Below are 25,344 nucleotides of genomic sequence, written 5' to 3' on the forward strand. Positions count from 1 at the left end.
TTTTGGGTTATTCCACCCCTAGAGGCTTGTTGATGTACGTCCACATGACGCACGGCAGGGCATAGGTTTGCGTAGGGCGTGATTGCACAGCCCCTCCCCCCCCCAGTCTAGCTAGAAAGAAAAAAACTTTTTGTATCGGAGGAATCAACAGCCGCCATCTTGACGCGGCTCAGAATCAGGATTTCGGGAGAGCATTATTCTTTAGACCGAAACGAGCCATTTAGACCGTGCTCAAACGGCTTTATTCTGCAGAAAATCGAAGTCTTTATTCCTTCGAAGATAATTATTGAGAAAAAACGAGGATTGGATCAGTTTTTGTCGTCTAGAGAGCCCCTCGTATATTTGATTTCCCCTTCAGAGAGCGCTGCTTCTCCGTATCTCCGTTCCGAGACGATGTATTTATCGAGAGACAGTATCGAGAAAAATACATCAGCGCATACAAAATATTTTTGTAAATTTCTTGTCTTTATTGGAGGCGAAAATTGAATTTAAGGCTGTTCATTTGGACCGGGAAAAGGCGCTTATTTAAAGATGCCTATCTAGGGATTTATGGAGAAAGGGTCTTGAATCCACACTATATACTTTTTTTGCTACTATTTTAATTTATTTTTCGTGAACCGAAATATTTTTTGGCCATAATTATTAACGATAATTATGTGGGTGTTGGGTGTTGGATTATCATGGGGTGATTGTCAGCGGCGAAGCGTGGCGCTGTTGCCTTTATTTTGAAACATTCTACTCGGCTGACTAGTGCAAGCATTTTTCTATCTTGCCAGCTAGTTGGTTAAATACCCCTATACATGGGGTGTGAGTAAGAAAGAAGATTGTTGCCATAAAAAAATCTAGCTGGAAGGAGTCGAATTTCATTTTGCATCATTATTTAGTGATCATTCTTACCGATCAGAATGGCTGACAATTTGCTGGACGTCGGACCTCCCAACGCAAAGCGACCGAAACTCAATTCTCCTGCGCTTTCAGCGTCAGATGGTCCAGGTAAGCACCAAGTAGAGCCTATTTTGTCGTCAGTCTAGTGATAAAATAAATGTATGCTAACAATGCATGAGTTATTTTAGTGATAATGAAAACTACTTTTATATTTTGTCTGGTGTTGATTGCGTTCGCTCGTGCACAATGTTCCTCACTTAGAACTTTCATATGTCTGCTCTCGAGCTTTGCAGTCTAGTTTTTCGTGGTATTAAATTGTCACACCCGACTGTCACTGAATCTACAGTCACCCGTCTCTAGTAGCCAATCCTCCGCTGCTCTCTTCTCGACTTGCCCATATGCCTTGGTAGTAAAGTCAGCCTACTGGCGGTGCTGGTATTGCACCATGTGCTGATGTGTCTGTCGCTCCTTCTCCGTTTACTAGCTACGCCTCTGAAAACTTGTCACGCCTATGTTCCGGATAATGTCATTGCGGTGGAGTGTGAGTCGGAGCAGCGGTCCGAACGCAGACTAGACTTGTGATATAGCCGCCGCGTCTGTTCAAAAGAAAAGTGCAACCTGTTGAATTTGGTTCATTTCAACACTGACAGACACTTGTTAACCTACCGGTATAGGACTATTGTATGAGCACAGTCAACAGAAGTGTCAACATGAACTTGAAGGTAAGTTATATAAATGTTCATACAGAGTGAAACCGATAGGAATTTCTTGGACGCTGCCCTTGAATAGGGGCCCTGCGGTGAAGTTTATGGACAGGTCTCCTGTGCTCATAAACCTAGCCTCCCAGATAATAACAAAAGTCTACCACAGCGCTGCCTTGGTTAGTTTTTATCAGAGAGAGAAGCACATCAAGCCTAAACCTAACCTCAGGGTCTACCACCACACTGTACCCACCCAAACACTCAGGAAACAGCAGAGGGTCCACCCCCCTATCCACATCGATGGGACTGCAGTGGAGAAGGTGGAAAGCTTCATGTTCCTTGGCGTACACATCACTGACAAACTGAAATGGACCACCCACACAGACAGTGTGGTGAAGAAAGCGCAACCGAGCCTCTTCAACCTCACCAGGCTGAAGAAATTTGGCTTGGCACCTAAAACCCTCACAAACCTTTACAGATGCACAATTGAGAGGATCCTGTTGGGCTGCATCACCGCCTGGTACAGCAACGGCACCGCCCGCAACCGCAAGGCTCTCCAGAGGGTGGTGCAGTCTGCACAACGCATCACCGGGGGCAAACTACCTGCCCTCCAGGACACCTATAGCACCCGATGTCACAGGAAGGCCAAAAAGATCATTAAGGACATCAACCACCAGAGCCACTGTCTGTTCACCCCGCTATCATCCAGAAGGCGAGGTCAGTACAGGTGTGTCAAAGCTGTTTTTCAGTGTCTCGATCCCAGCTATCTCAAGGCCATCAGACTGCTAAACAGCCACTAGCACATTAGAGGCTGCTGCCTATAGACATAGACTAGAAATTACTGGCCACTTTAAGAAATGGAACACTGGTCACTTTGATGTTTACCTATCTGGCATTACTCATCTCATATGTATATACTGTATTCTATACTATTCTACTGTATTTTAGTCCATGCCACTCTGACATCGCTCATCCATATATGTATATATTCTTAATTCCATTCCTTACTTAGATTTGTCTATTGGATATATGTTGGTAAGTTGTTTCTTGTTAGATGTTACTGCACTCTCGGAGCTAGAAGCACAAGCATTTTGCTACACCCACAATAACATCTGCCAAACGTGTATGTGACCAATACAATTTGATTTGAACCTGCACAACTTCCCCTGGTTCCTGGCCTCATATCGCTAGCCGTAGCCAGCCAACATATCGTTTAACATGGTTATTTAACAACCAGTTATATTTTATGCTTAACATTGTATGACGTTGCTGTGGCAGCTGCACCACTCCCTCCCTCCACGCACTAGAGCTAAGCGATTAGTGCATTTTAATGTCGGGTTCGGTTCAATTATTTGAAAAATATATATATATTTTGGTTTCCATTATTTATTTGACTATGCATTATGTGGGTTATATGCTGTAATACAAAATAAAACAATTAGGGCAGTCCCTGACCAAATCTTTGTTGACAATAATCAACTGTTCTTTCGACCAATCGATTGAAATGATTAAACATCTTATGTGTTTTAATCAAATCCATGATATCCACTGAGCTTGTCTTATGATTTAAGCGAACCGTTTAATGAAATAATTAAGACACACAAATGACTAGAGGGAGTCCGACCGCACTTGATTTGATTCTGCCAGGCCGGGCTCAGACTTGCTGCTCTGTGTTAAAGAAAAATGACAGCGAGTGACTGTGTGACTAGCACTGGTTGTTTCTCTCCTCCCTGCTGCAGCGACCACCACATAACATCAGCAGTGTTTATTGCGCTGTCTGTGTTGCTGAAGCTGCAACGTAATTACAGCCATTTCTGACTGAAAAGTTATGTTACTGAAATCCCTAATTTGTTTAGGAAAAACATTCCCTCAACCCTTGCTCTCTTTACAAGACATATTTATTCATCGCATGCACTTGACCAATAGGGCCTGACCTATAGGATATCATTATCACATCAATGAATTGGTTATAACAAACTCTGAACACCGTAACACAGAAATGGATGCAGAGGACATGACAAACTCAAAACGGGGGAATGTTTACGAGTTACTTGGGAGGAAAACGGGAAGTCAGATTTGTGGAATAAATGTGACTAGTTGTTGAAAATACTGGAGATCAAGAAAAATTTGTTAAGGAGCAAGCGCTGTGCATATTGTGTGTTCCAAACAGGTGTTGTTAGATTACAATATCATTTTCTGGACTATTTGGAACAATGTAAATAACACAAATAAATTATAAGCTACCAGAGAGTCTGTAACGTTTAGTTTTTTGGGAAAGCCTTAATACAGCAAAGACTAAAAACAGTCGCATTCGTGAATGCAATTTCTGAAATGAAAGTTTATTTATCGTTTACGCTTATTATTCAAGGTTTGATTTATTTTAAAACTAAAAAGCTTGATTGCATTTCAAGTCATGAATGACTTGTATGCTGTGTGATAACATGAATGATTGATTGTTGCCTATAAGTATTGAAATATATGCCCAAGTAAGTTTCGGTATAAGACTTAACAGGATGCGCTCTAACATGCTGACCACACCACTCTTGTCGCGTGCGTTGCAAAATAAATGTACACATACATGTTATTCAATCATTGCACCCACACTGCTCGTGCTCCTTAGCGAGCATATGCATGGCCAGACACTAAAATAAAAATAGGTTATATTTGTGAAGCTCAATGCGCTGCAAGTCCGGCCTCTCAAATCTCATTGGTTTCTAGAAGCATATACCCACGTGCCATCTCCTCATTGGTATTTAGAGGCATATACCCACGTGGGTGATTGAAAGATGAACTGACTTCCACACTCCAGTCGGTTCTACCAATGCCCCGTGAAGTTGGTTGCCAACCGCCATATAAAGTCCACAGAAGAAAAAGAAGCCGTAGGAAGGAGGAGAGATGACGAGAAAACGGTAAACTGAATTTGTTTATCTGTGGATTCATTGTCGGAGTAGAGGACCTTGTGCATTTCAGGTAAAATAACAACCAAATGTTTATATCCCAGGACAAATTAGATAACAGCAAGCTAGCTAGCTAAATTGCCATAAATGTTCAATGCTTTTCGACCTGTCCACAAATGAATATAATTGGTTCAGTTAGTTTTATATGTTTTAACCTGCGTGTCCTGTTCTCTTCTGGTCTGGGTGAACAAAATCAATGTGTGGGCACATCCGGTTTGGTCAGCATGTTAGGCCTATAGCTCAATGGTGGTTATACCAGGCTGCTATACTAAGCCTACTAATGATAATGCCATTACTTATTATTATAATGATTATTATTAATGAGATCAAGAAAAAGGAGGGCTAACTTTTTTTGACAATTTGGAACAGTGTACACAACACTAAATGCATTCTAAAAAATACTAGAGGCTGTTCTTAAGAAAGCAAATTAAAGGCTTTATTACAGCATATCAAAGATTAAAAACAGCCACATTTGTGAAATTGTTATCTGACATGTTGTGGTTGCATGAGTCTTGATGCTCACAGAATTAGTAGGCTATTTAACAAACAGGCAACAGAAGCAGGATCTGTTTTATTTATGTAGATATATATGTATATTTATAAACCAGGCACATTTAGGCTATTAATTATAGGCCTATTAAAAAAAATATTTAGTTTTTGTTGAAATTAATATATATATATATTTTTTTAGCCCTTTTTCTCCCCAATTTCGTGGTATCCAATTGGTAGTTACAGTCTTGTCTCATCGCTGCAACTCCCGTACGGACTCGGGAGAAGTGAAGGTCAAGAGCCATGCATCCTCCAAAACACAACCCAACCAAGCCGCACTGCTTCTTGACACAATGCCCATCCAACCCGGAAGCCAGCCGCACCAATGTGTCGGAGGAAACACTGTACACCTGGCGACCTGGTCAGCATGCACTGCGCCCGGCCCGCCACAGGAGTCGCTAGTGCGCGATGAGACAAGGATATCCCTACCGGCCAAACCCTCCCTAACCCGGATGACGCTGGGCCAATTGTGCGCCGCCCCTTGGGCCTCCCGGTCGCGGCCGGCTGCGACAGAGCCTGGACTCGAAACCAGACCAATGCGCCACCTGCGAGGCCCCTATTATAAGTTGGTTTTTGCTCCATACTTTTCTTAGACAAGGCAAGACCTGTTTTCTCATCTCCTGCCTTCGCTGCATTGTTCTCAACACCAATATGCTGTTTAACTCTGCTGTTATGCACATAGCAACATGTTCTTGGTGACGGTGCCAATTCGGCAGCACGCTGATGTTTCAGAACCACGGACAGCGACCGCTATCCAACGTGGGAGAGAGCGCAATAATGTTGCACTATTGTTCTGACTTAATATAATCCTATACCATTTCAGTAACACATGTCTTAAAATGGACTGTTCCATCTCCACGGCCTCCACAATGGATCAGTCCACTCATTGCGAATCAGACAGGTGTATTTAAAAAAAAAAGAAAAAAAATTGGGTACCGCTCAACTAAAGCAATCTCGGGCGACCAACAGCCTAACAATCGACCAGTCGACTAAATGGGGTCAGCCTCATTAAATGCACTATGTATTATGTGGGTTAACTGCTGTAACACAGAATATATTTTTTCATGAAAGTCCCATGATGGTGGTGACTGCCCATTACTGATTATCACTTATTAACTGTCATTTATTCACATTACTTTAAAATATTTCAGTTGTGTATATTACATTTGTTTATTTGATGACTTTATTATTTCATTCCAAGTCATCTCCTCTCTATAGAGCTGCTGCTGTCTGTCCTGTTGGTAGTGCTGAGCCATTTCTTTTTTTCTGTTTTTAAACAACTAATTGACCGACACTGGTTCAATTATTATTTTAATTCCATTTCGTTCTGTTTTTTTGTGAACTCAATTCGCACATTGCACAGTTTCTCTAGAGATAAATCAGATCCTGCCTGGACCGTGTTATGTAGTAGGGAGTTGTAGTTTCCAATAGGCCAATATTCTATGTAGTTTAGTGCATAAAACCTTGTAATTAACTACAATGGCCATAATCCATTGCTCATCTACTTGTCCGGTCTGTGTTTTACTCCTGCTACGGAAGAGAGAGAATAATACGCAATGGTGAGGTGATATAGAGAACAGATGTTGCTTCACAAGGTATGTCTACCTGAACATACATTATCTAAGGGATTGATAGATGGTATTTAGCAGTCATGCCTTATTTACTTTAAAGAACTACTGAGATAGTGATTGTTGACAGTCAGCATTGACAGCAGCTCTATAGAGAGGAGATGATGACTTGGAATGAAATAATAGTCATCAAATAAACAAATGTAATATACATAACTTAATATTTTAAAGTAATGTGAATAAATTATGGTAAATATGTGATAAGCAGTAATGGGCTGTCACTACCATCATTGGACTTATTTACTTATTTATTTATATAAATAAAAGTAATCCGACCAATATCAAAAAGCACTAATCATTCAGTATTACCTGTTGAAAACGTCAACTCTCTATTACATCGCACAGTTCAGGCTTGATCTGATTTATCTCTACAGAAACTGCACATCGAGCTCACAGAAAACCCCAGAAATGTAACCGATGTTGGTCAATTAGTTTAAACACGAAAAAATTACCAACATTTCGGTTCATTTCTCAGCACTACCACACACACACCCCTATGCTGCACATCTGTTCTGAAGTGTGGACTGTGTGGTTGCCTGTACTACACTGACACTTGGCTAAATGATATCCTAATAAGTTGAATTGACCCTATGTGGTGGTGTAAACCCCAATCAGGACTGTAGTTACTTACACCAGTGTGTCCCCAAATGGTGGGTTTTTAGGGGCTTCCTGGGTCAAGCACTTTATAGAACATTGTTTTATTAATTTGGTGGCTCCTAAATAAATGATTGTGTCACACTCACAACCCCAAAAAGTTAATGTTCCATTGTATTGTCCGGTAGCTCTGAAACGTGGTTAGGCTACCTATGCCTGCCTGGAAGAGAAGTCAGCTTTAAACCCCTGCTACACTTTGAGTTGTTCCCAGGGGCGTGACTGTCTGCCTCAGAACCAGCTGCTGGTGTCTGATGTCAAAGCCAAGACTAGAGAGTAGCCTAAATGGAGGCCGGGAGTCTACGGGAGGGCTGCAAAGTTCAGAGGGCGATCTATAACCTTCAGTGCTATCAGATTATCTTGTATTTAACCTGTCGCTGTAAAATGCACTTTAAATAATGTGACTTAACCTAAGTGCTCTCTGTGACTTTAGTGAGGGCTCTTTATTGTGTTTATCTCTGTATTTTATATAGCAATGACATGTAGCTTACGTCCATTGTAGAGTTATGGTAGTGAATTGCGTTCGGAGTTCATTGTGCAGTCGGTAGTGAATGGATGTTTGAATGGATCATTGTGCAACTGTAAATTCTCCACCACTATCAAACGCTGGGGGGGAAATGCAAACATCTCAAATGAGGCCAAGTTAGGGATTACAGACACCACAACCAACTCTTTATTCTCAGTCAAGGAAAGTGTTCAAATCCCTCAATGTATCCGTCGCCTAATGTCCAACTCTGTACCGGACGTACAGAGACGACAAGGCAGACGATTGTCTGTCAACTGGGTCACGTTTGCTGAATGTTTTGCTGCGGAAAACAAAATCAAGCATTTCTTATTGGAGGTCATAATTTCTTAAGTGCAGGGAGTCCCTCTTTGTTTTGTCTGTTTTCTTCCATTTAGTGCCAAATTAATGACCCGGTTTACAAACAGCTCTTTGGTTCTGTCCTGGGCTGTCGTCTTCCCCACTGACAGGCCGGGGTCCATTGCAGCCCTAGTTCATCTTTCAGTCATCTTTCAGTGGGGTGAAGAGCTGTCGCTGGGCAGTAAGGCACCCTCACTCTGCTGCCTCTTTAGAGAGGGCTGCCAGGCCAGACGCTCTGCCTCAGTGTACACACTTATGCACATCTTACACACACACACACCCCTCTAATAAACTGCCCAGCTGACACAAACACACACACACATCCTCTCTAATAGCCCAGCACCACACTCACTCACCAACTTCTCAGCGATACATGGCATAGTGTGCCACAGACCTGCTTTCCTTTGAAGTTGTGAAGCGGCACGGGGTCCTGAGTACACTGAGAAGATTTAGCGCCGCAGATTGCAGATGGCAGCGGAGACAAAATAGGGTTTTATTTGACTTGAAAAAGCCCAATTCCCAGAAATTCCTCAAGCAGACCTGTGAAAAGAGCAGAATCCTCTCCTCACTCCCACTCACTCCTTCTCGCTCCCACTCAGCCCTGGAGAAAATGATGCCGGGATGGAGGGTTATGAGGAGAGGGCAGACGAGTAGAAGACTGCTCTCTCTTGGAAGTGTTGAAGATGAATAGACAACCTGGGTGAATGGATTTGTGATGGGTGTCGCCTTAGTGTTTTTGACAGGTTTTGACTTCCTGATGAGAGTTCTAGCCTCTCTAGCTAGACTGTGTCCCACACTCTGGATCTTTATTTGTTTAGAAAACTATTAATGCTAAAATAGCTTTTTCCTGCTTAGCCACAAATGAAACCATACACCTTCTTTCTCACAATTTTGAATGGCCCGATTTAGCCTATAGCAGTGGTCCTGTTGTTGCCCTCGCACTACACACCTAATTTCAAATCATCAAAGCCTGATGGTAAGTTGATGATTTGAATCAGGTGTGTAGTGCTATGGCAAAACCCCAAAATGTGTGTCCCTTTGGGTTCCCCTGGACCAGGTTTGAGAACCACTGGCCTATAGTAAATTGATTCAGTGCATAAAAGCATAGTGTGTGTTGTCATGGGTTTGGCTGGCTCAAGTCATGTTTCTGAGGCCCATTATTACTGTGGTAGACCGCAAACGCACGCTTTGCTCTGCCCCCCCCAGCCCTACAGAGCACCTTACAGCCTGTCAGCCAGTGTAGGCGGGACGGCCGTCCCGGGTTTGATGTGAGTGTTAATGTGTGACAGATTATGCCGTGTATGTTTGATCCATGGATGCCAGCCAATGTCTGTTTGTTTTGAACTGTACGCCAGTGGTTGTGTTCACTGTGTGTTAGTGCCCGTCTTGAGAAATTGGCTCCAGACAAGTGTTTTTCAGGCACATTGCTTACCTAGTGGGTGTTCTCCTCCGTCCGGGCTCGGTGAATGGGCACCAACCCCTGGGTGGGTGAGCATTATTCCACCCATGTTAGCATTAGTGTACATACAGCCAAGCGTAAAAACACTGCCTTCAGTTCCACCCGCTTCAGGGGAAACGGGGGAACGGTCCCAGGCAGTGCGCTCGCTGTGCGGGTTAATGTATCTGCTGAAGTGGAACTGATTAGAATGGGATGGAGGGGTGTGTGGGGTGAATGGGGCACTACTGCAGATGTCCCCCCACAATAGGAGTGGGACCAACGGAGCCCTGCTGCACAGTATGGTTGTGGGCGGTATCCAGATTTCCGTACCTTTTTTATACAGTATTACCAGCTGTGCACTCGGACTGCTATTTCCCAAGCCAGCCACCTTTAGATACCAAGTTAGCAAACCAGTTGAATAGTTGGAGAAAATGCATTTTCTCCATCTTAGATAACTTAGTTATAAGATATTCAGTTGGCAAACAGAAGGGACCACATTCAGTTGAAGAAATCTGAATTTTCAAGAGACCATAAAAAAATCTGCATTTAAAAGCATTTCACCTGCGTTTTTATATTGAAAGTCAAGTGTTTTTTTTTTCATCAATAGAGTGATAAAGGGTGGGCAACTACTTTTTCTTAACACAAAATACATTAGTGCCACACATTTGACTGAAAATAGTTTATCAGATGACAACAGAACTGCAATGCTATTTTCTTAGCGATCAAATTTATTTATAAAGCCCTTCTTACATCAGCTGATGTCACAAAGTGCTGTACAGAAACCCAGCCTTAAACCTCAACCAGCAAGCAATGCAGGTGAAGGAGCACGGTGGCTAGGAAAAACTCCCTAGAAAGGCCAGAACCTAGGAAGAAACCTAGAGAGGAACCAGGCTATGAGGGGTGGCCAGTCCTCTTCTGGCTGTGCCGGGTGGAGATTATAATAGAACATGGCCAAGATGTTCAAATATTCATAGATGACCAGCAGGGTCAAATAATAATAATCACAGTGGTTGTAGAGGGTGCAACAGGTCAGCACCTCAGGAGTAAATGTCAGTTGGCTATTCATAGCCGATCATTGAGTATCTCTACCACTCCTGCTGTCTCTAGAGAGTTGAGAACAGCAGGTCTGGAACAGGTAGCACTTCCGGTGAACAGATCAGGGTTCCATAGCCGCAGGCAAAACAGTTAAAACTGGAGCAGCAGCACGGCCGGGTGTACTGGGGACAGCAAGGAGTCATCATGCCAGGTAGACCTGAGGCATGGTCCTAGGGCTCAGGTCCTCCGAGAGAAAGAAAGAAAGAGAATTAGAGAGAGCATACTTAAATTCACACAGGACACCGGATAAGACAAGATAAATACTCCAGGTATAACAGACTGACCCTAGCCCCCCGACAGATAAGCATAAATACTGGACAGATCAGCATAAATACTGGAGGCTGAGACGGGAGGGGTCGGGAGACACTGTGGCCCTGTCCGACGATACCCCCGGACAGGGCCAAACAGGCAGGATATAACCCCACCCACTTTGCCAAAGCACAGCCCCCACACCACTAGTGGGATATCTTCAAACACCAACTTACCATCCTGAGACGGTAGCAGCCACACTTTAGTAAATTAGCTAGCCTAGAATGTAATAGCTTGGTATTTTTTGCAATAACAATGGGTGGCCATCATATTTCTAATTTCTATCATAGAAAAAAATGTAGCCAGCTACATTTCCTGATGTTTTGTCCGAAGTTAATCTTGCATTTTAACATTATCCCGAAAAGTATCCTACACATCAGTCAGAGAGCTATCTGGTGATCTAATGATGAGCGCAAAGATATTTCATTCGAGTGGAGAAGTGCAACTGAAGCATGAAATTAGTCTTTCCAATTTGTAAGTCGCTCTGGATAAGAGCGTCTGCTAAATGACTTAAATGTAAATGTTTTACATTCATGATTTGGTGCGAGCCCTGACTAAAGCTGAGAATTTACAATAAGAATAATTTTAGAACTGCGTCTAGCAAGATATTTCTTTCTGAGTTTTATTTTCCCCTTTCTGGATCCTGGATTAATGTTACCCCAGATTAGTAGTGAATTTATCACGTTGCTGTGACGTTTGCTCCATGTGCTCTTTGTGACTGGCTCAATTGAAATTTTGTGTGCTTAAAATCATACCGTTGGTATACTGCCCAAGCCCCTCTCCCTCACCGCTATCCTCCTTACCCCTCTTCATCTCTTCCTCCCCACATTACCTCTCCACCCCACCACTCTTCACCTCTCCCTCCCCTCTGTTCTCCTCTGAACACTCTGGGTCTGCCGGGTGCTAATACTCTGATGTGAAACAGGCAGGATTTTGTCGATCAGCGTGGGCATTTTTTCATTTAAACCTCTGAGTCTGTCTGTTAAAGGGCTGCGGGAGAAAGAAACGGTCACCTCTCCAGCTCTCTGCAGCTCAGACCTCTCAAAGACTGCTTAGTTTAACCCTGTCTCAGATTGTTCTTCCCTCGTTTTTCTTGAATGGCTGGCTGTGGTTTGTTCATAAAGGCGATTCAGCAAATGGATTGCAGCGCGCCACTAATTCTCCACATCTTGAAGTCATTACACCTCAGTCTTATAAAGCGCAGTATTAACGTTTTTACACCACAGTCTCTCTCCAATCAAAGCTGAACAAACAAACTGGGACGACTGATCTCCCCCCATTTTTTAAATTTGGCATTAAATGTGTTTTTAAAGGAAAGCATATCTGACTGGTGAGGTGTAGGTTTCCTGTTAAATTAGCTCATCTCGCCGTGCACGTGGCGTTGTCTTTTAACTGACACAAAAAGGTCCCAGTATCTCTGATAGATTCTGACCATTGTAGCTGGTGATTGATTTGTTACTTTTCAGATGCATGGAAGAAATATACAAATTAAATCAATGACCATCAAATTTTATTGGTCACATACACATGGTTAGCAGATGTTAATGCGATTGTAGCGAAATGCTTGTGCTTCTAGTTCCGACAATGCAGTAATATCTAACAAGTAATCTAACAATTCCACAACTACCTAATACACACAAGTCTAAAGGGATGGAATAAGCATATGTACATTTAAATATATGGATGAGCAATGACCGAGCGGCATAGGTAAGATGCAGTAGATGGTATAAAATACAGTATATACATATGAGATGAGTAATGTACGATGTGTAAACATTATTAAAGTGGAATTATTTAAAGTGACTAGTGATCCATTTATTAAAGTGGCCAATGATTCGAGTCTGTATGTATGTAGCAGCCTTGCTGAGTTAGTGATTGCTGTTTAGCAGTATGATGGCCTTGAGAGATGCTGTCTCTCGGTCCCAGCTTTGACGCACCTGTACTGACTTCTCCTTCTGGATGGTAGTGGAGGGAACAGGCAGTGGCTCGGGTGGTTGTTGTCCTTGATGATCTTTTTGGCCTTCCTGTGACATCGGGTGCTGTAGGTGTCCTGGAGGGCAGGCAGTTTGCCCCCGGTGATGCGTTGTGCGAACGCACCACCCTCTGGATAGCCTTGCCATTGAGGGTGGTGCAGTTGCCGTACCAGGCGGTGATGCAGCCCGACAGGATGCTCTCGTTTGTGCATCTGTAAAAGTTTGAGGGTTTTAGGTGCCAGGCCAAATTTCTTCAGCCTGATGAGGTTGAAGAGGCTCTGTTGCGCCGCCTTCACCACACTATGTGGGTGGACCATTTCAGTTTGTCCGTGATGTGTACGTCGAGGAACTAAAAACTTTCCACCTTCTCCACTGATGTCCCGTCGATGTGGATAGGGGGGTGCTCCCTCTGCTGTTTCCTGAAGTCCATGATCATCTCCTTTGTTTTGTTGACATTGAGTGAGAGGTTGTTTTCCTGACACCACACTCCGAGTGCCCTCACCACCTCCCTGTAGGCTGTCTCGTCGTTGTTGATCAAGCCCACTACTGTAGTGTCATCTGGAAACTTGATGATTGAGTCGGAGGCGTGCATGGCCACGCAGTCATGGGTGAACAGGGAGTACAGGAGGGGGCTGAGCACGCACCCTTGTGGGGTCCCAGTGTTGAGGATCAGCCGAGTGGAGATGTTGTTTCCTACCTTCACCACCTTGGGGCGGCCCGTCAAAGTCCAGGACCCAATTACACAGGGCGGGTTTGAGACCCAGGGCCTCAAGTTTAATGATGCGCTTGGAGGTCACTATGGTGTTGAATGCTGGTCAAATCAGGTGGTTTTTATTTGCATTCACCTTAAACTTGAATATGGATGTTTGTCCTGCTTTTTCAATTTGGTGAAGAAGAAAAAAATGTGACAAATAAAAGTTTATATTACGCAAAAGTTTATATATTTTTTCTTACGTCTTGGCCCACTGTTTGCTCTCTGAGCTAGGCTAGCTAAGAGCTGTGTATGGTTGAGGTATTGGTAACACACGTCACTAACTGCAGTGTTTATCCCCCCTTGCCTGGTAACCTTTGGGAGAAGCGTGTGTGTGTGCACGCCTGTGTGTGAAGGCGAGGTCTTATCTAGGCTTGGAGACTCACTTTGCTCCGTCCCCTTTGACCGGCGCTGAATGCTGCTCCGCCAGCAGCTAATTGGCCATTCAGGCGTACGCTGCTGCTGAGGCGGCAGTGGTGGCTTCTGCATGCTAAATTCTCCCGGCTGTGTGTAGTCTGAACCTTTTAAATCTAATCAGTCCCATTAGCGCCACGATCTATGTATTTTTCTCCCTTCCCCTCCGCTGCCTGAGTCGGCTGTCAGGAGCTAGAGGAAGGAGTTTCCTGGCCCCTTAGGCACAGATAGGAACAGTTTACCCTCTCCAAATTCTAACCGTAACTGGTGGGCATGCCAAACTGCCCTAAGGTCAGTGTCAGTAGGGGCGAGTCAGGATCCATCAGAAGGGATGATACTGAGGGATATTGGCAGGTACACAAACACACGGAGTTCTTCTCAACTCTCCTGCTCAGCGCAATGCATTTGAGGCCTCTCATTTCAGGCTTGGCTTCACTAGACTGTCTGCTGTCATATGCAACAAGGCTGAGGTAGACTAACTGTTTCAGTGAAGCTGAGCTAGAGAAGTCTCAATCTAACCCGGCTTGAGTCCAGGCAGATCAGTAGGCAGGGCAAATGAAGCCTGTCAGTGGAGTATGGCTGACGCTCAGGTGTTTTAATGGAGCCGTGGCTGAGGAGTGTCTCCCTCTCTCTGACCTGTCTGTGGACCAGAGTGTCTCCCTCTCTCTGACCTGTCTGTGGACCAGAGTGTCTCCCTCTCTCTGACCTGTCTGTGGACCAGAGTGTCTCCCTCTCTCTGACCTGTCTGTGGACCAGAGTGTCTCCCTCTCTCTGACCTGTCTGTGGACCAGAGTGTCTCCCTCTCTCTGACCTGTCTGTGGACCAGAGTGTCTCCCCCTCTCTGACCTGTCTGTGGACCAGAGTGTCTCCCCCCCCCTCTGACCTGTCTGTGGTCCAGAGTGTCTCCCTCTCTCTGACCTGTCTGTGGACCAGAGTGTCTCCCTCTCTCTGACCTGTCTGTGGACCAGAGTGTCTCCCTCTCTCTGACCTGTCTGTGGACCAGAGTGTCTCCCTCTCTCTGACCTGTCTGTGGACCAGAGTGTCTCCCTCTCTCTGACCTGTCTGTGGACCAGCGTGTCTCCCTCTCTCTGACCTGTCTGTGGACCAGAGTGTCTCCCCCCCCCTCTGACCTGTCTGTGGACCAGAGTGTCTCCCCCCCCCTCTGACCTGTCTGTGGTCCAGAGTGTCTCCCCCCCCCTCTGACCTGTCTGTGGACCAGAGTGTCTCCCCCCCTCTGACCTGTCTGTGGACCAGAGTGTCTCCCTCTCTCTGACCTGTCTGTGGACCAGAGTGTCTCCCCCCCTCTGACCTGTCTGTGGACCAGAGTGTCTCCCCCCTCTGACCTGTCTGTGGACCAGAGTGTCTCCCCCCCCCCCCCCTCTGACCTGTCTGTGGACCAGAGTGTCTCCCCCCCCCCCCTCTGACCTGTCTGTGGACCAGAGTGTCTGTCCCCCCCCCCTCTGACCTGTCTGTGGACCAGAGTGTCTGTCCCCCCCCCCTCTGACCTGTCTGTGGACCAGAGTGTCTCCCCCCCCCCTCTGACCTGTCTGTGGACCAGAGTGTCTCCCCCCCCCCCCCCTCTGACCTGTCTGTGGACCAGAGTGTCTCCCCCCCCCCCCCCTCTGACCTGTCTGTGGACCAGAGTGTCTCCCCCCCCCCCTCTGACCTGTCTGTGGATCAGAGTGTCTCCCCCCCCTCTGACCTGTCTGTGGACCAGAGTGTCTCCCCCCCCCCCCCCCCTCTGACCTGTCTGTGGACCAGAGTGTCCCCCCCCCCCTCTGACCTGTCTGTGGACCAGAGTGTATCCCCCCCCCCCTCTGACCTGTCTGTGGACCAGAGTGTCTCCCCCCCCCCTCCTCTGACCTGTCTGTGGACCAGAGTGTCTCCCCCCCCCCCCTCTGACCTGTCTGTGGACCAGAGTGTCTCCCCCCCCTCTGACCTGTCTGTGGACCAGAGTGTCTCCCTCTCTCTGACCTGTCTGTGGACCAGAGTCTCAGCCTGCGTGCTGAAAGCTGACTGTTTCTACCTCTCAGGTTGGAGTGTCTAACAGAGGATGTTAAGCTTCAGTCGTAACAAAGACCAGGGTGAATCATGTCGTGGCCCAGCCGACACACTTCAGCTTATACAACCCTGAGGACTCTCAGGATTTTTGATGACTCAAAATGTCAAAGTATTTTCAAATCGTTCTCCTTTTATGTCCCGCCTGGCTGCACTTGGCATTCTGCTGTCTCCTGGATGGTTTTTGGCTTCTCGCCCATGGAACTTTAAAAATAAATGGTTGTCAGATGGATGAATGGTCTATCAGAATGCTGGTACTACAGCTGGTCTCTTTCTGTAAGTCACATCTCTCGGTCTCACTCTCTATACATGCTCAGTCTGTAACAGGACTGACTGCTGCTACGAGACATGGTGTCTGAGACAGGTGCTTGCCTTCATAGGATACGTGCATATTGTGTAGACCTAGTAGAAATATCTCTTCCCATTCAGGGGTCCTCTGTAGCTGTTGGTAGAGCATGGTGCTTGCAATGGCAGGAACATGGGTTCAATTCCTGGGACCACCTATGACTAAGTATTTTTGGAAAAAAGCGTCTACTAAATGGCAAATATTGGTATTATTATTCAGTGACTGTCGGCCAAATTAATAAAGGGGTTAAGTAGTGTCAAGCTCAACCCCTAAACTGCCCGTAAATCTTCATTTGAGTTCCCTGACAGCACTGGTCTCTCACTAACAGACTATCCCATTACAACCTGACAACCTGTTCAGGCGCTCCCACTCTGGAAGAGGGAGGATCTCTCCAACTGGAGAACCTGACAGTCAAGGCACTGCGCTGGGCGTGCGACGGTTTGCCTCTCATGCCATTGTTATCTTTTTCTGAGCGTGCACACACACCCTTACGTGCAGGACCTTGACATGAGCATGTGATTTGGACTCTAGGCCTCATTAGTGCTCTCTCTATTTGTCTGTTGTGTTTACTCAGCGCTCAGAGTTCATTCCTCCCAAAGGCCCTAGCCAGCCACAAGAATGCTCCCTGCTGCTCTGGAGACTGGAGAGGGAAGCCCATAGCCCAGGCTCTTGTATGTCAGTCACCCTTTTCTGCATACACGCACATAATTATTCTTGAGTTCCCCTCAACGCTCTGGTCAGTCCAGCCCTGGGACGGGTTCACTTGGACAAAAATGCTCCAACTGAGTGAAAGAGGGAGGTGCTATATGAATATGAACTTGTCCAATATGTTTTTTTGTTTTTGTTTTCATTATCTATTGCAAAACGTTTTGCTACCGGGTGCCCTAATGAACACGACCCAGGCCTCAGTGCCGATTCATTTCAGGCACAGCTTCACTATGTGACTGACTTCTCACTGCTGTCAGACACAACAAGGCCAGAGTTGTCATGAAGTGGTTCAACTGTTCCCTTGGAGAACCTCCTCACCTACTCAACCCCTCTTCAGCACTACTACAGTTAATGAGGCATGGTATTGTTAGCCTATTAGTTGAAACACAGTGCAACCTCTCCCCTCAGACATGTATGACACACAAACAACTTCCTAACGGATACAATGAAGTCATTGTCGTTGTCATGTATCAGTTATTGATGGGGTATACAGCGGTTATTACAGCAGAGAGACAGTAATGTGTTGGGGCTGTGGAGTTGGGATGGTAAGGTGTGAGAATGGGCTACACGGCAGGGTGTTTGTTAGTCGTTAATAGCTGGCTTTTGCACACAAAAAATGAAAACAGATAAATAAAATGGGCACCGGCGAATTTACACCTTTATTCAACTAGGCAAGTCAGTTAAGAACACATTCTTATTTTCAATGACTGCCTAGGAACGGTGGGTTTAACTGCCTTGTTCAGGGGCAGAACGACATATTTTTACCTTGTCAGCTCGGGGATTCAATCTTGCAACCTTACGGTTAACTAGTCCAACGCTCTAACCACCTGCCTCTCATTGCACTCCACGAGGAGCCTGCCTGTTACGCGAATGCAGTAGAAGCCAAGGTAAGTTGCTAGCTAGCATTAAACTTATCTTATAAAAAACAATCAATCAATCAATCATAATCACTAGTTAACTACACATGGTTGATGATATTACTAGTTTATCTAGCGTGTCCTGCGTTGCATATAATCGATGCAGTGCGCATTCGCGAAAAAGGACTGTCGTTGCTCCAACGTGTACCTAACCATAAACATCAATGCCTTTCTTAAAATCAATACACACAAGTATATATTTTTAAATCTGCAAATTTAATTAATATTGCCTGCTAACATGAATTTCTTTGTGTCACTTCTCTTGCAACAGTCAGGGTATATGCAGCCGTTTGGGCCGCCTGGCTCGTTGCGAACTAATTTGCCAGAATTTTACATAATTATGACATAACATTGAAGGTTGTACAATGTAACAGCAATATTTAGACTTATGGATGCCACCCGTTAGATGAAATACGGAACGGTTCCGTATTTCACTGAAAGAATAAACGTTTTGTTTTCGAGATGATAGTTCCCGGAATCGACCATATTAATGACCTAAGGCTCGTATTTCTGTGTTATGTTACAATTAAGTCTACAGCGGGTCGCTAAAATAACCTAATGATTATGATCACACTTCCTCAATTCAAAAATGATGGTGACACTATACCAAAGATGGTTTGGTATGGTTTAGAAACTTGGGAACCAAGCTGGAGTTATCAGTGTAGCCTGTCATCGCCTGGACTCGTTGAAATATCTTCACGCCTAGAAAAAACTTCCAGGCTTCCGTCAACTGTTAAAAAAAATATAAAGTTGAATCGTCCTCTGGAATAATGGGCATTCTGGAGTATTAAATACATAACCAATGTTCTCTGGTAATACTTGGTCCCGTGCAAATAGTGCTATAGCCTTAATAATAACATAGCATTTCTTGCAGTCAAATTATTCACAAAATGTAGGCAAAAAAAATTGCATCTTGAGAGAATGCAATGCTCAGATAAGATCTGTAGAAGGGCTGTCTTCAGCATAAAAGCTGATTTAGTATTTCAACACAATATGCATCGAAGCCCAACTGAAACCTTATTAGAAACACGTTGGGTCGTTTTCACAGCTTTTTCTTTGCAACTGGTCAAAATTATGTAATTTGACATTTTTGCACAATCTTTTTTTTCTTCTGCTTTATAGTATTTTCTCCCCAGTCCCTGAATGTCTTTGCTCCACGAAAGATGACCGAGAACTTTACCGACGTTAACTAGATTTGAAGCATTCATTCTCTTTTTATATTAAATTATTCTGTTGAGCAAGAGTTTATTTAGTCTTCCAAGGCAACATATGTCTATAATTAGATAAACGTAGCTTCTCTTTTGTCAAGTTGACTAACAAATAGCCTACCGAATTGTCTAAATCAGGCAAAACAATATCCTGCACTCCGTCACAAAATGCGCGGGCAAGTCCAGCGGAAAGTGCGGACGAAAAGTTAAAGATATTACAGTCCATAAACACATGATAAACGAAGTATTGAATCAATCTTTAGGATGTTTTTAACATAATTCTTCAATAATGTTCCAACCGGAGAATTCCTTTGTCTTCAGAAAAGCAAATGGAACGGGAGCTAACTCTCATGTGAACGCAACATGACCAATATCCCACTGTATCTTCAATAGGAGCTGAGTTGAAAATCGACCAACCTCAGATTTCCCACTTCCTGGTTGGATTTTTTCTCGGGTTTTTGCCTGCCATATGAGTTCTGTTATACTCACAGACATCATTCTAACAGTTTTAGAAACTTCAGAGTGTTTTCTATCCAAATATACTAATAATATGTATTCTAGCTTTTATGGCTTTGTAGCAGGCCGTTTACTCTGGCCATGCTTTTCATCCGGACGTGAAAATACTGCCCCCTACCCCAAAGAAGTTATTTTATTTATTTTATTTCACCTTTATTTAACCAGGTAGGCAAATTGAGAACACGTTCTCATTTACAATTGCGACCTGGCCAAGATAAAGCAAAGCAGTTCGACACATACAACAACACATAGTTACACATGGAGTAAAACAAACATACAGTCAATAATACAGTGAAAAATAAGTCTATATACAATGTGAGCAAGTGAGTTGCGATAAGGGAGGTGAAGGCAAACCACATATATATAAAATATATATATAAATAAAAATATAAAAAAGGCCATGGTGGCGAAGTAAATACAATATAGCAAGTAAAAAAAAAACACTGGAATGGTTGGTTTGCAGTGGAAGAAAGTGTAAAGTAGAGATAGAAATAATGGGGTGCAAAGGAGCAAAATAAATAAATAAATACAGTAGGTAGGTAAAGAGGTAGTTGTTTGGGCTAAATTATAGATGGGCTATGTACAGGTGCAGTAATCTATGAGCTGCTCTGACAGCTGGTGCTTAAAGCTAGTGAGGGAGATAGGTGTTTCCAGTTTCAGAGATTTTTGTAGTTCGTTCCAGTCATTGGCAGCAGAGAACTGGAAGGAGAGGCGGCCAAAGGAAGAATTGGTTTTGGGGGTGACCAGAGAGATATACCTGCTGGAGCGCGTGCTACAGGTAGGTGCTGCTATGGTGACCAGCGAGCTGAGATAAGGGGGGACTTTACCTAGCAGGGTCTTGTAGATGACCTGGAGCCAGTGGGTTTGGCGACGAGTATGAAGCGAGGGCCAGCCAACGAGAGTGTACAGGTCGCAGTGGTGGGTAGTATATGGGGCTTTGGTGACAAAACGGATGGCACTGTGATAGACTGCATCCAATTTATTGAGTAGGGTTTTGGAGGCTATTTTGTAAATGACATCACCGAAGTCGAGGATTGGTAGGATGGTCAGTTTTACAAGGGTATGTTTGGCAGCATGAGTGAAGGATGCTTTGTTGCGGAATAGGAAGCCAATTCTAGATTTAACTTTGGATTGGAGATGTTTGATGTGAGTCTGGAAGGATAGTTTACAGTCTAACCAGACACCTAGGTATTTGTAGTTGTCCACATATTCTAAGTCAGAACCGTCCAGAGTAGTGATGTTGGACAGGCGGGCAGGTGCAGGCAGCGATCGGTTGAAGAGCATGCATTTAGTTTTACTTGTATTTAAGAGCAATTGGAGGCCACGGAAGGAGAGCTGTACGGCATTGAAGCTCGCCTGGAGGGTTGTTAACACAGTGTCAAAAGAAGGGCCAGAAGTATACAAAATAGTGTCGTCTGCGTAGAGGTGGATCAGAGAATCACCAGCAGCAAGAGCGACATCATTGATGTATACAGAGAAGAGTCGGTCCAAGAATTGAACCCTGTGGCACCCCCATAGAGACTGCCAGAGGCCCGGACAACAGACCCTCCGATTTGACACACTGAACTCGATCAGAGAAGTAGTTGGTGAACCAGGCGAGGCAATCATTAGAGAAACCAAGGCTGTCGAGTCTGCCGATGAGGATGTGGTGATTGACAGAGTCAAAAGCCTTGGCCAGGTCAATGAATACGGCTGCACAGTACTGTTTCCTATCGATGGCGGTTAAGATATCGTTTATGACCTTGAGCGTGGCTGAGGTGCACCCATGACCAGCTCTGAAACCAGATTGCATAGCGGAGAAGGTATGGTGGGATTCGAAATGGTCGGTAATCTGTTTGTTGACTTGGCTTTCGAAGACCTTAGAAAGGCAAGGTAGGATAGATATAGGTCTGTAGCTGTTAGGGTCAAGAGTGTCCCCCCCTTTGAAGAGGGGGATAACCGCAGCTGCTTTCCAATCTTTGGGAATCTCAGACGACACGAAAGAGAGGTTGAAAAGGCTAGTAATAGGGGTGGCAACAATTTCAGCAGATAGTTTTAGAAAGAAAGGGTCCAGATTATCTAGCCCGGCTGATTTGTAAGGGTCCAGATTTTGCAGCTCTTTCAGAACATCAGCTGACTGTATTTGGGAGAAAGAGAAATGGGGAAGGCTTGGGCGAGTAGCAGAGGGGAGGGCAGTGCTGTTGACCGGGGTAGGGGTAGCCAGGTGGAAAGCATGGCCAGCCGTAGAAAAATGCTTATTGAAATTCTCAATTATAGTGGATTTGTCGGTGGTGACAGTGTTTCCTATCTTCAGTGCAGTTGGAAGCTGGGAGGAGGTGTTCTTATTCTCCATGGACTTTACAGTGTCCCAGAACTTTTTTGAATTTGTGTTGCAGGAAGCAAATTTCTGCTTGAAAAAGCTAGCCTTGGCTTTTCTAACTGCCTGTGTATATTGGTTTCTAGCTTCCCTGAAAAGTTGCATATCACGGGGGCAGTTCGATGCTAATGCAGAACGCCATAGGATGTTTTTCTGTTGGTTAAGGGCAGTCAGGTCAGGAGAGAACCAAGGGCTATATCTGTTCCTGGTTCTAAATTTCTTGAATGGGGCATGCTTATTCAAGATGGTGAGGAAGGCATTTTTAAAAAATATCCAGGCATCCTCTACTGACGGGATGAGATCAATATCCTTCCAGGATACCTCGGCCAGGTCGATTAGAAAGGCCTGCTCGCTGAAGTGTTTTAGGGAGCGTTTGATAGTGATGAGGGGTGGTCGTTTGACCGCTGACCCATTACGGATGCAGGCAATGAGGCAGTGATCGCTGAGATCTTGGTTGAAAACAGCAGAGGTGTATTTGGAGGGCAAGTTGGTTAGGATGATATCTATGAGGGTACCAGTGTTTACGGAATTGGGGTGGTACCTGGTAGGTTCATTGATAATTTGTGTGAGATTGAGGGCATCAAGTTTAGATTGTAGGATGGCTGGGGTGTTAAGCATGTTCCAATTTAGGTCGCCTAGCAGCACGAGCTCTGAAGATAGATGGGGGGCAATCAGTTCACATATGGTGTCCAGAGCACAGCTGGGGGCAGAGGGTGGTCTATAGCAGGCGGCAACGGTGAGAGACTTGTTTTTAGAGAGGTGGATTTTTAAAAGTAGAAGTTCAAATTGTTTGGGAACAGACCTGGATAGTAAAACAGAACTCTGCAGGCAATCCTTGCAGTAGATTGCAACACCGCCCCCTTTGGCCGTTCTATCTTGTCTGAAAATCTTGTAATTGGGGATGAAAATGTCTGAATTTTTGGTGGTCTTTCTAAGCCAGGATTCAGACACGGCTAAAACATCCGGGTTGGCAGAGTGTGCTAAAGCAGTGAACAAAACAAACTTAGGGAGGAGGCTTCTAATGTTAACATGCATGAAACCAAGGCTATTACGGTTACAGAAGTCATCAAAAGAGAGCGCCTGGGGAATAGGAGTGGAGCTAGGTACTGCAGGGCCTGGATTCACCTCTACATCACCAGAGGAGGAGTAGGATAAGGGTACGGCTAAAAGCTATGAGAATTGGTCGTCTAGAACGTCTAAAACAGAGAGTAAAAGGACGTTTCTGGGGGCGTTAAAATAGCTTCAAGGAATAATGTACAGACAAAGGTATGGTAGGATGTGAATACAGTGGAGGTAAACCTAGGTATTGAGTGATGATGAGAGAGATATTGTCTCTAGAAACATCATTGAAACCAGGTGACGTCATCGCATATGTGGGTGGTGGAACTGAAAGGTTGGATATGGTATAGTGAGCAGGGCTAGAGGCTTTACAGTGAAATAACCCAGTAAACACTACCCAGAACAGCAATAGAAAAGGCATATTTACATTAAGGAGAGGCATGCTTAATCGAGTGATCAATAAGGGTCCAGTGAGTAGAGGTTGGTTGGGGTCACGGCGATCCAGACAGCTGGCCGGGTAGATGGCTATCGGTAGCAAGATAGCATAGGATGGAGGTCTATTTTTTAGACACCTCGTGCGTTTCCGTCGGTAGATTAGTGGGGTTCCGTGTGGAAGAGGGGATCAATCCAATTGGCAAAATAGATATAGTGACCCAAGAAAAAAATTGTCCGATATACTTATTCAGATAGCAGCCGATAAGACAGCTAACGATTAGCGGGCCCCAGATGAGCGTTCAGGTAACGTCGCGACGGAGGTGCCAGTTGGATAACTCCCTCGGGCAGATAACGTCGGCAGTCAGTCGTGAAGGCCCGGTGGGGCTCCGTATCTGCAGCAAAAAAAAAACGGGTCCGGATAGGTGACTGTAGCCCAGGAATGGCTGATGGAACTCCTCAGCTGGCTAGCTCCGGAATAATTTAAGTTTGCTCCGGGATCGACGTAAGCCAATAGTCACACGGTTTGCAGCTAGTTAGCTGCGAAATCAAGGTGCAAATGTCCAGAGCCTGCGGCTGAAATCCGGTGATGAAGTAGAAAAAAATCCGGTGATGTGGTAGAGAAAAAGCAGTCCTATATGCTCTGGGTTGATATCGCGCTTGCAGACTGGCAGGTATTGGCCCGAGCTGAAGCTGGCTGGTGTCCGAGTTAAGGGTGAAGACCGCAGCAGTGGCTAACTGACTACTAGCTAGTAGCTAGTTATCTGGCTAGCTTCTGATTGGGGTTACGGTTCTAAAGTATATAAAAAAATATATATATATAAAATAAAAAAAATAGTTAACATAGCATTTGACCCAAACTTTTTTCTAACAATGAGTTAGACATGATGAATCCAATGAAATGGTCCAAAGTCACCTCTGTACCCCCCCACACCCCATGCCAATCCCTCCCCAACAACGAGTGTATGTGATCAGTTCTCTGTCAGACTAGTAGTATGGAGCTGCGGCTCGGACTATTGCTTCATCCTATGTAACGTATTCTCAGTATTAAAAAAAACGTATTCTCTCCTGTTAAGAGAAATTAGTTATTGATATTGTTAGGTTTATTTTTGCGCCATACATCCTTATATTACCAGGTTCTGACCACTATATGGAGTTGTTCCTGCTATTAGGTGAACACTGACATGTATTCTCAGTGAATATCATTTATTTTCTCTGGTAAGAGAAATTAGTAATTGAAGTTGTTAGGTTTATGTCCCATCCCACATCCTGGTATTTCAAGGTTCTGACCTCTGACAGATATCATTCTGAGCACCGTGGGTGGATGCCCTAATTGGGTTATGCACCCAATGCACATGGGTCCGGTAAATTTCAAAAATGTTAGGCACATTTAAAATGCTGCCAGTCAAATGTCAGGCGCCACATTTTCCCAGTGGAAACCCAGGTACATGGCTAGGCTATTTTTAGGAATTGCCTTGGGAGCTCTATGCAGTGAACAAGGGGAACAGAAACACACACACACAGTCTTGGC

At 44.8% G+C, this 25,344-nt stretch overlaps 1 protein-coding gene across 1 annotated transcript in view; it reads left to right on the plus strand.

The window, feature by feature from the left end:
- The first annotated feature begins 128 nt into the window (after positions 1-128).
- The window catches only part of crebbpb (CREB binding protein b), a 75,475-nt gene continuing 50,259 nt past the window's right edge, over positions 129-25,344 (plus strand). Inside the window, exon 1 of the mRNA XM_071412173.1 lies at positions 129-993. Within this exon, the coding sequence (XP_071268274.1) occupies positions 906-993 (88 nt within the window). The 5' untranslated portion in view covers positions 129-905. The remainder of the gene's footprint in view (positions 994-25,344) is intronic.

This window comes from Salvelinus alpinus, chromosome 1 (assembly GCF_045679555.1).
Source record: "Salvelinus alpinus chromosome 1, SLU_Salpinus.1, whole genome shotgun sequence".
NCBI classification, from domain to species: Eukaryota; Metazoa; Chordata; class Actinopteri; order Salmoniformes; family Salmonidae; genus Salvelinus; species Salvelinus alpinus.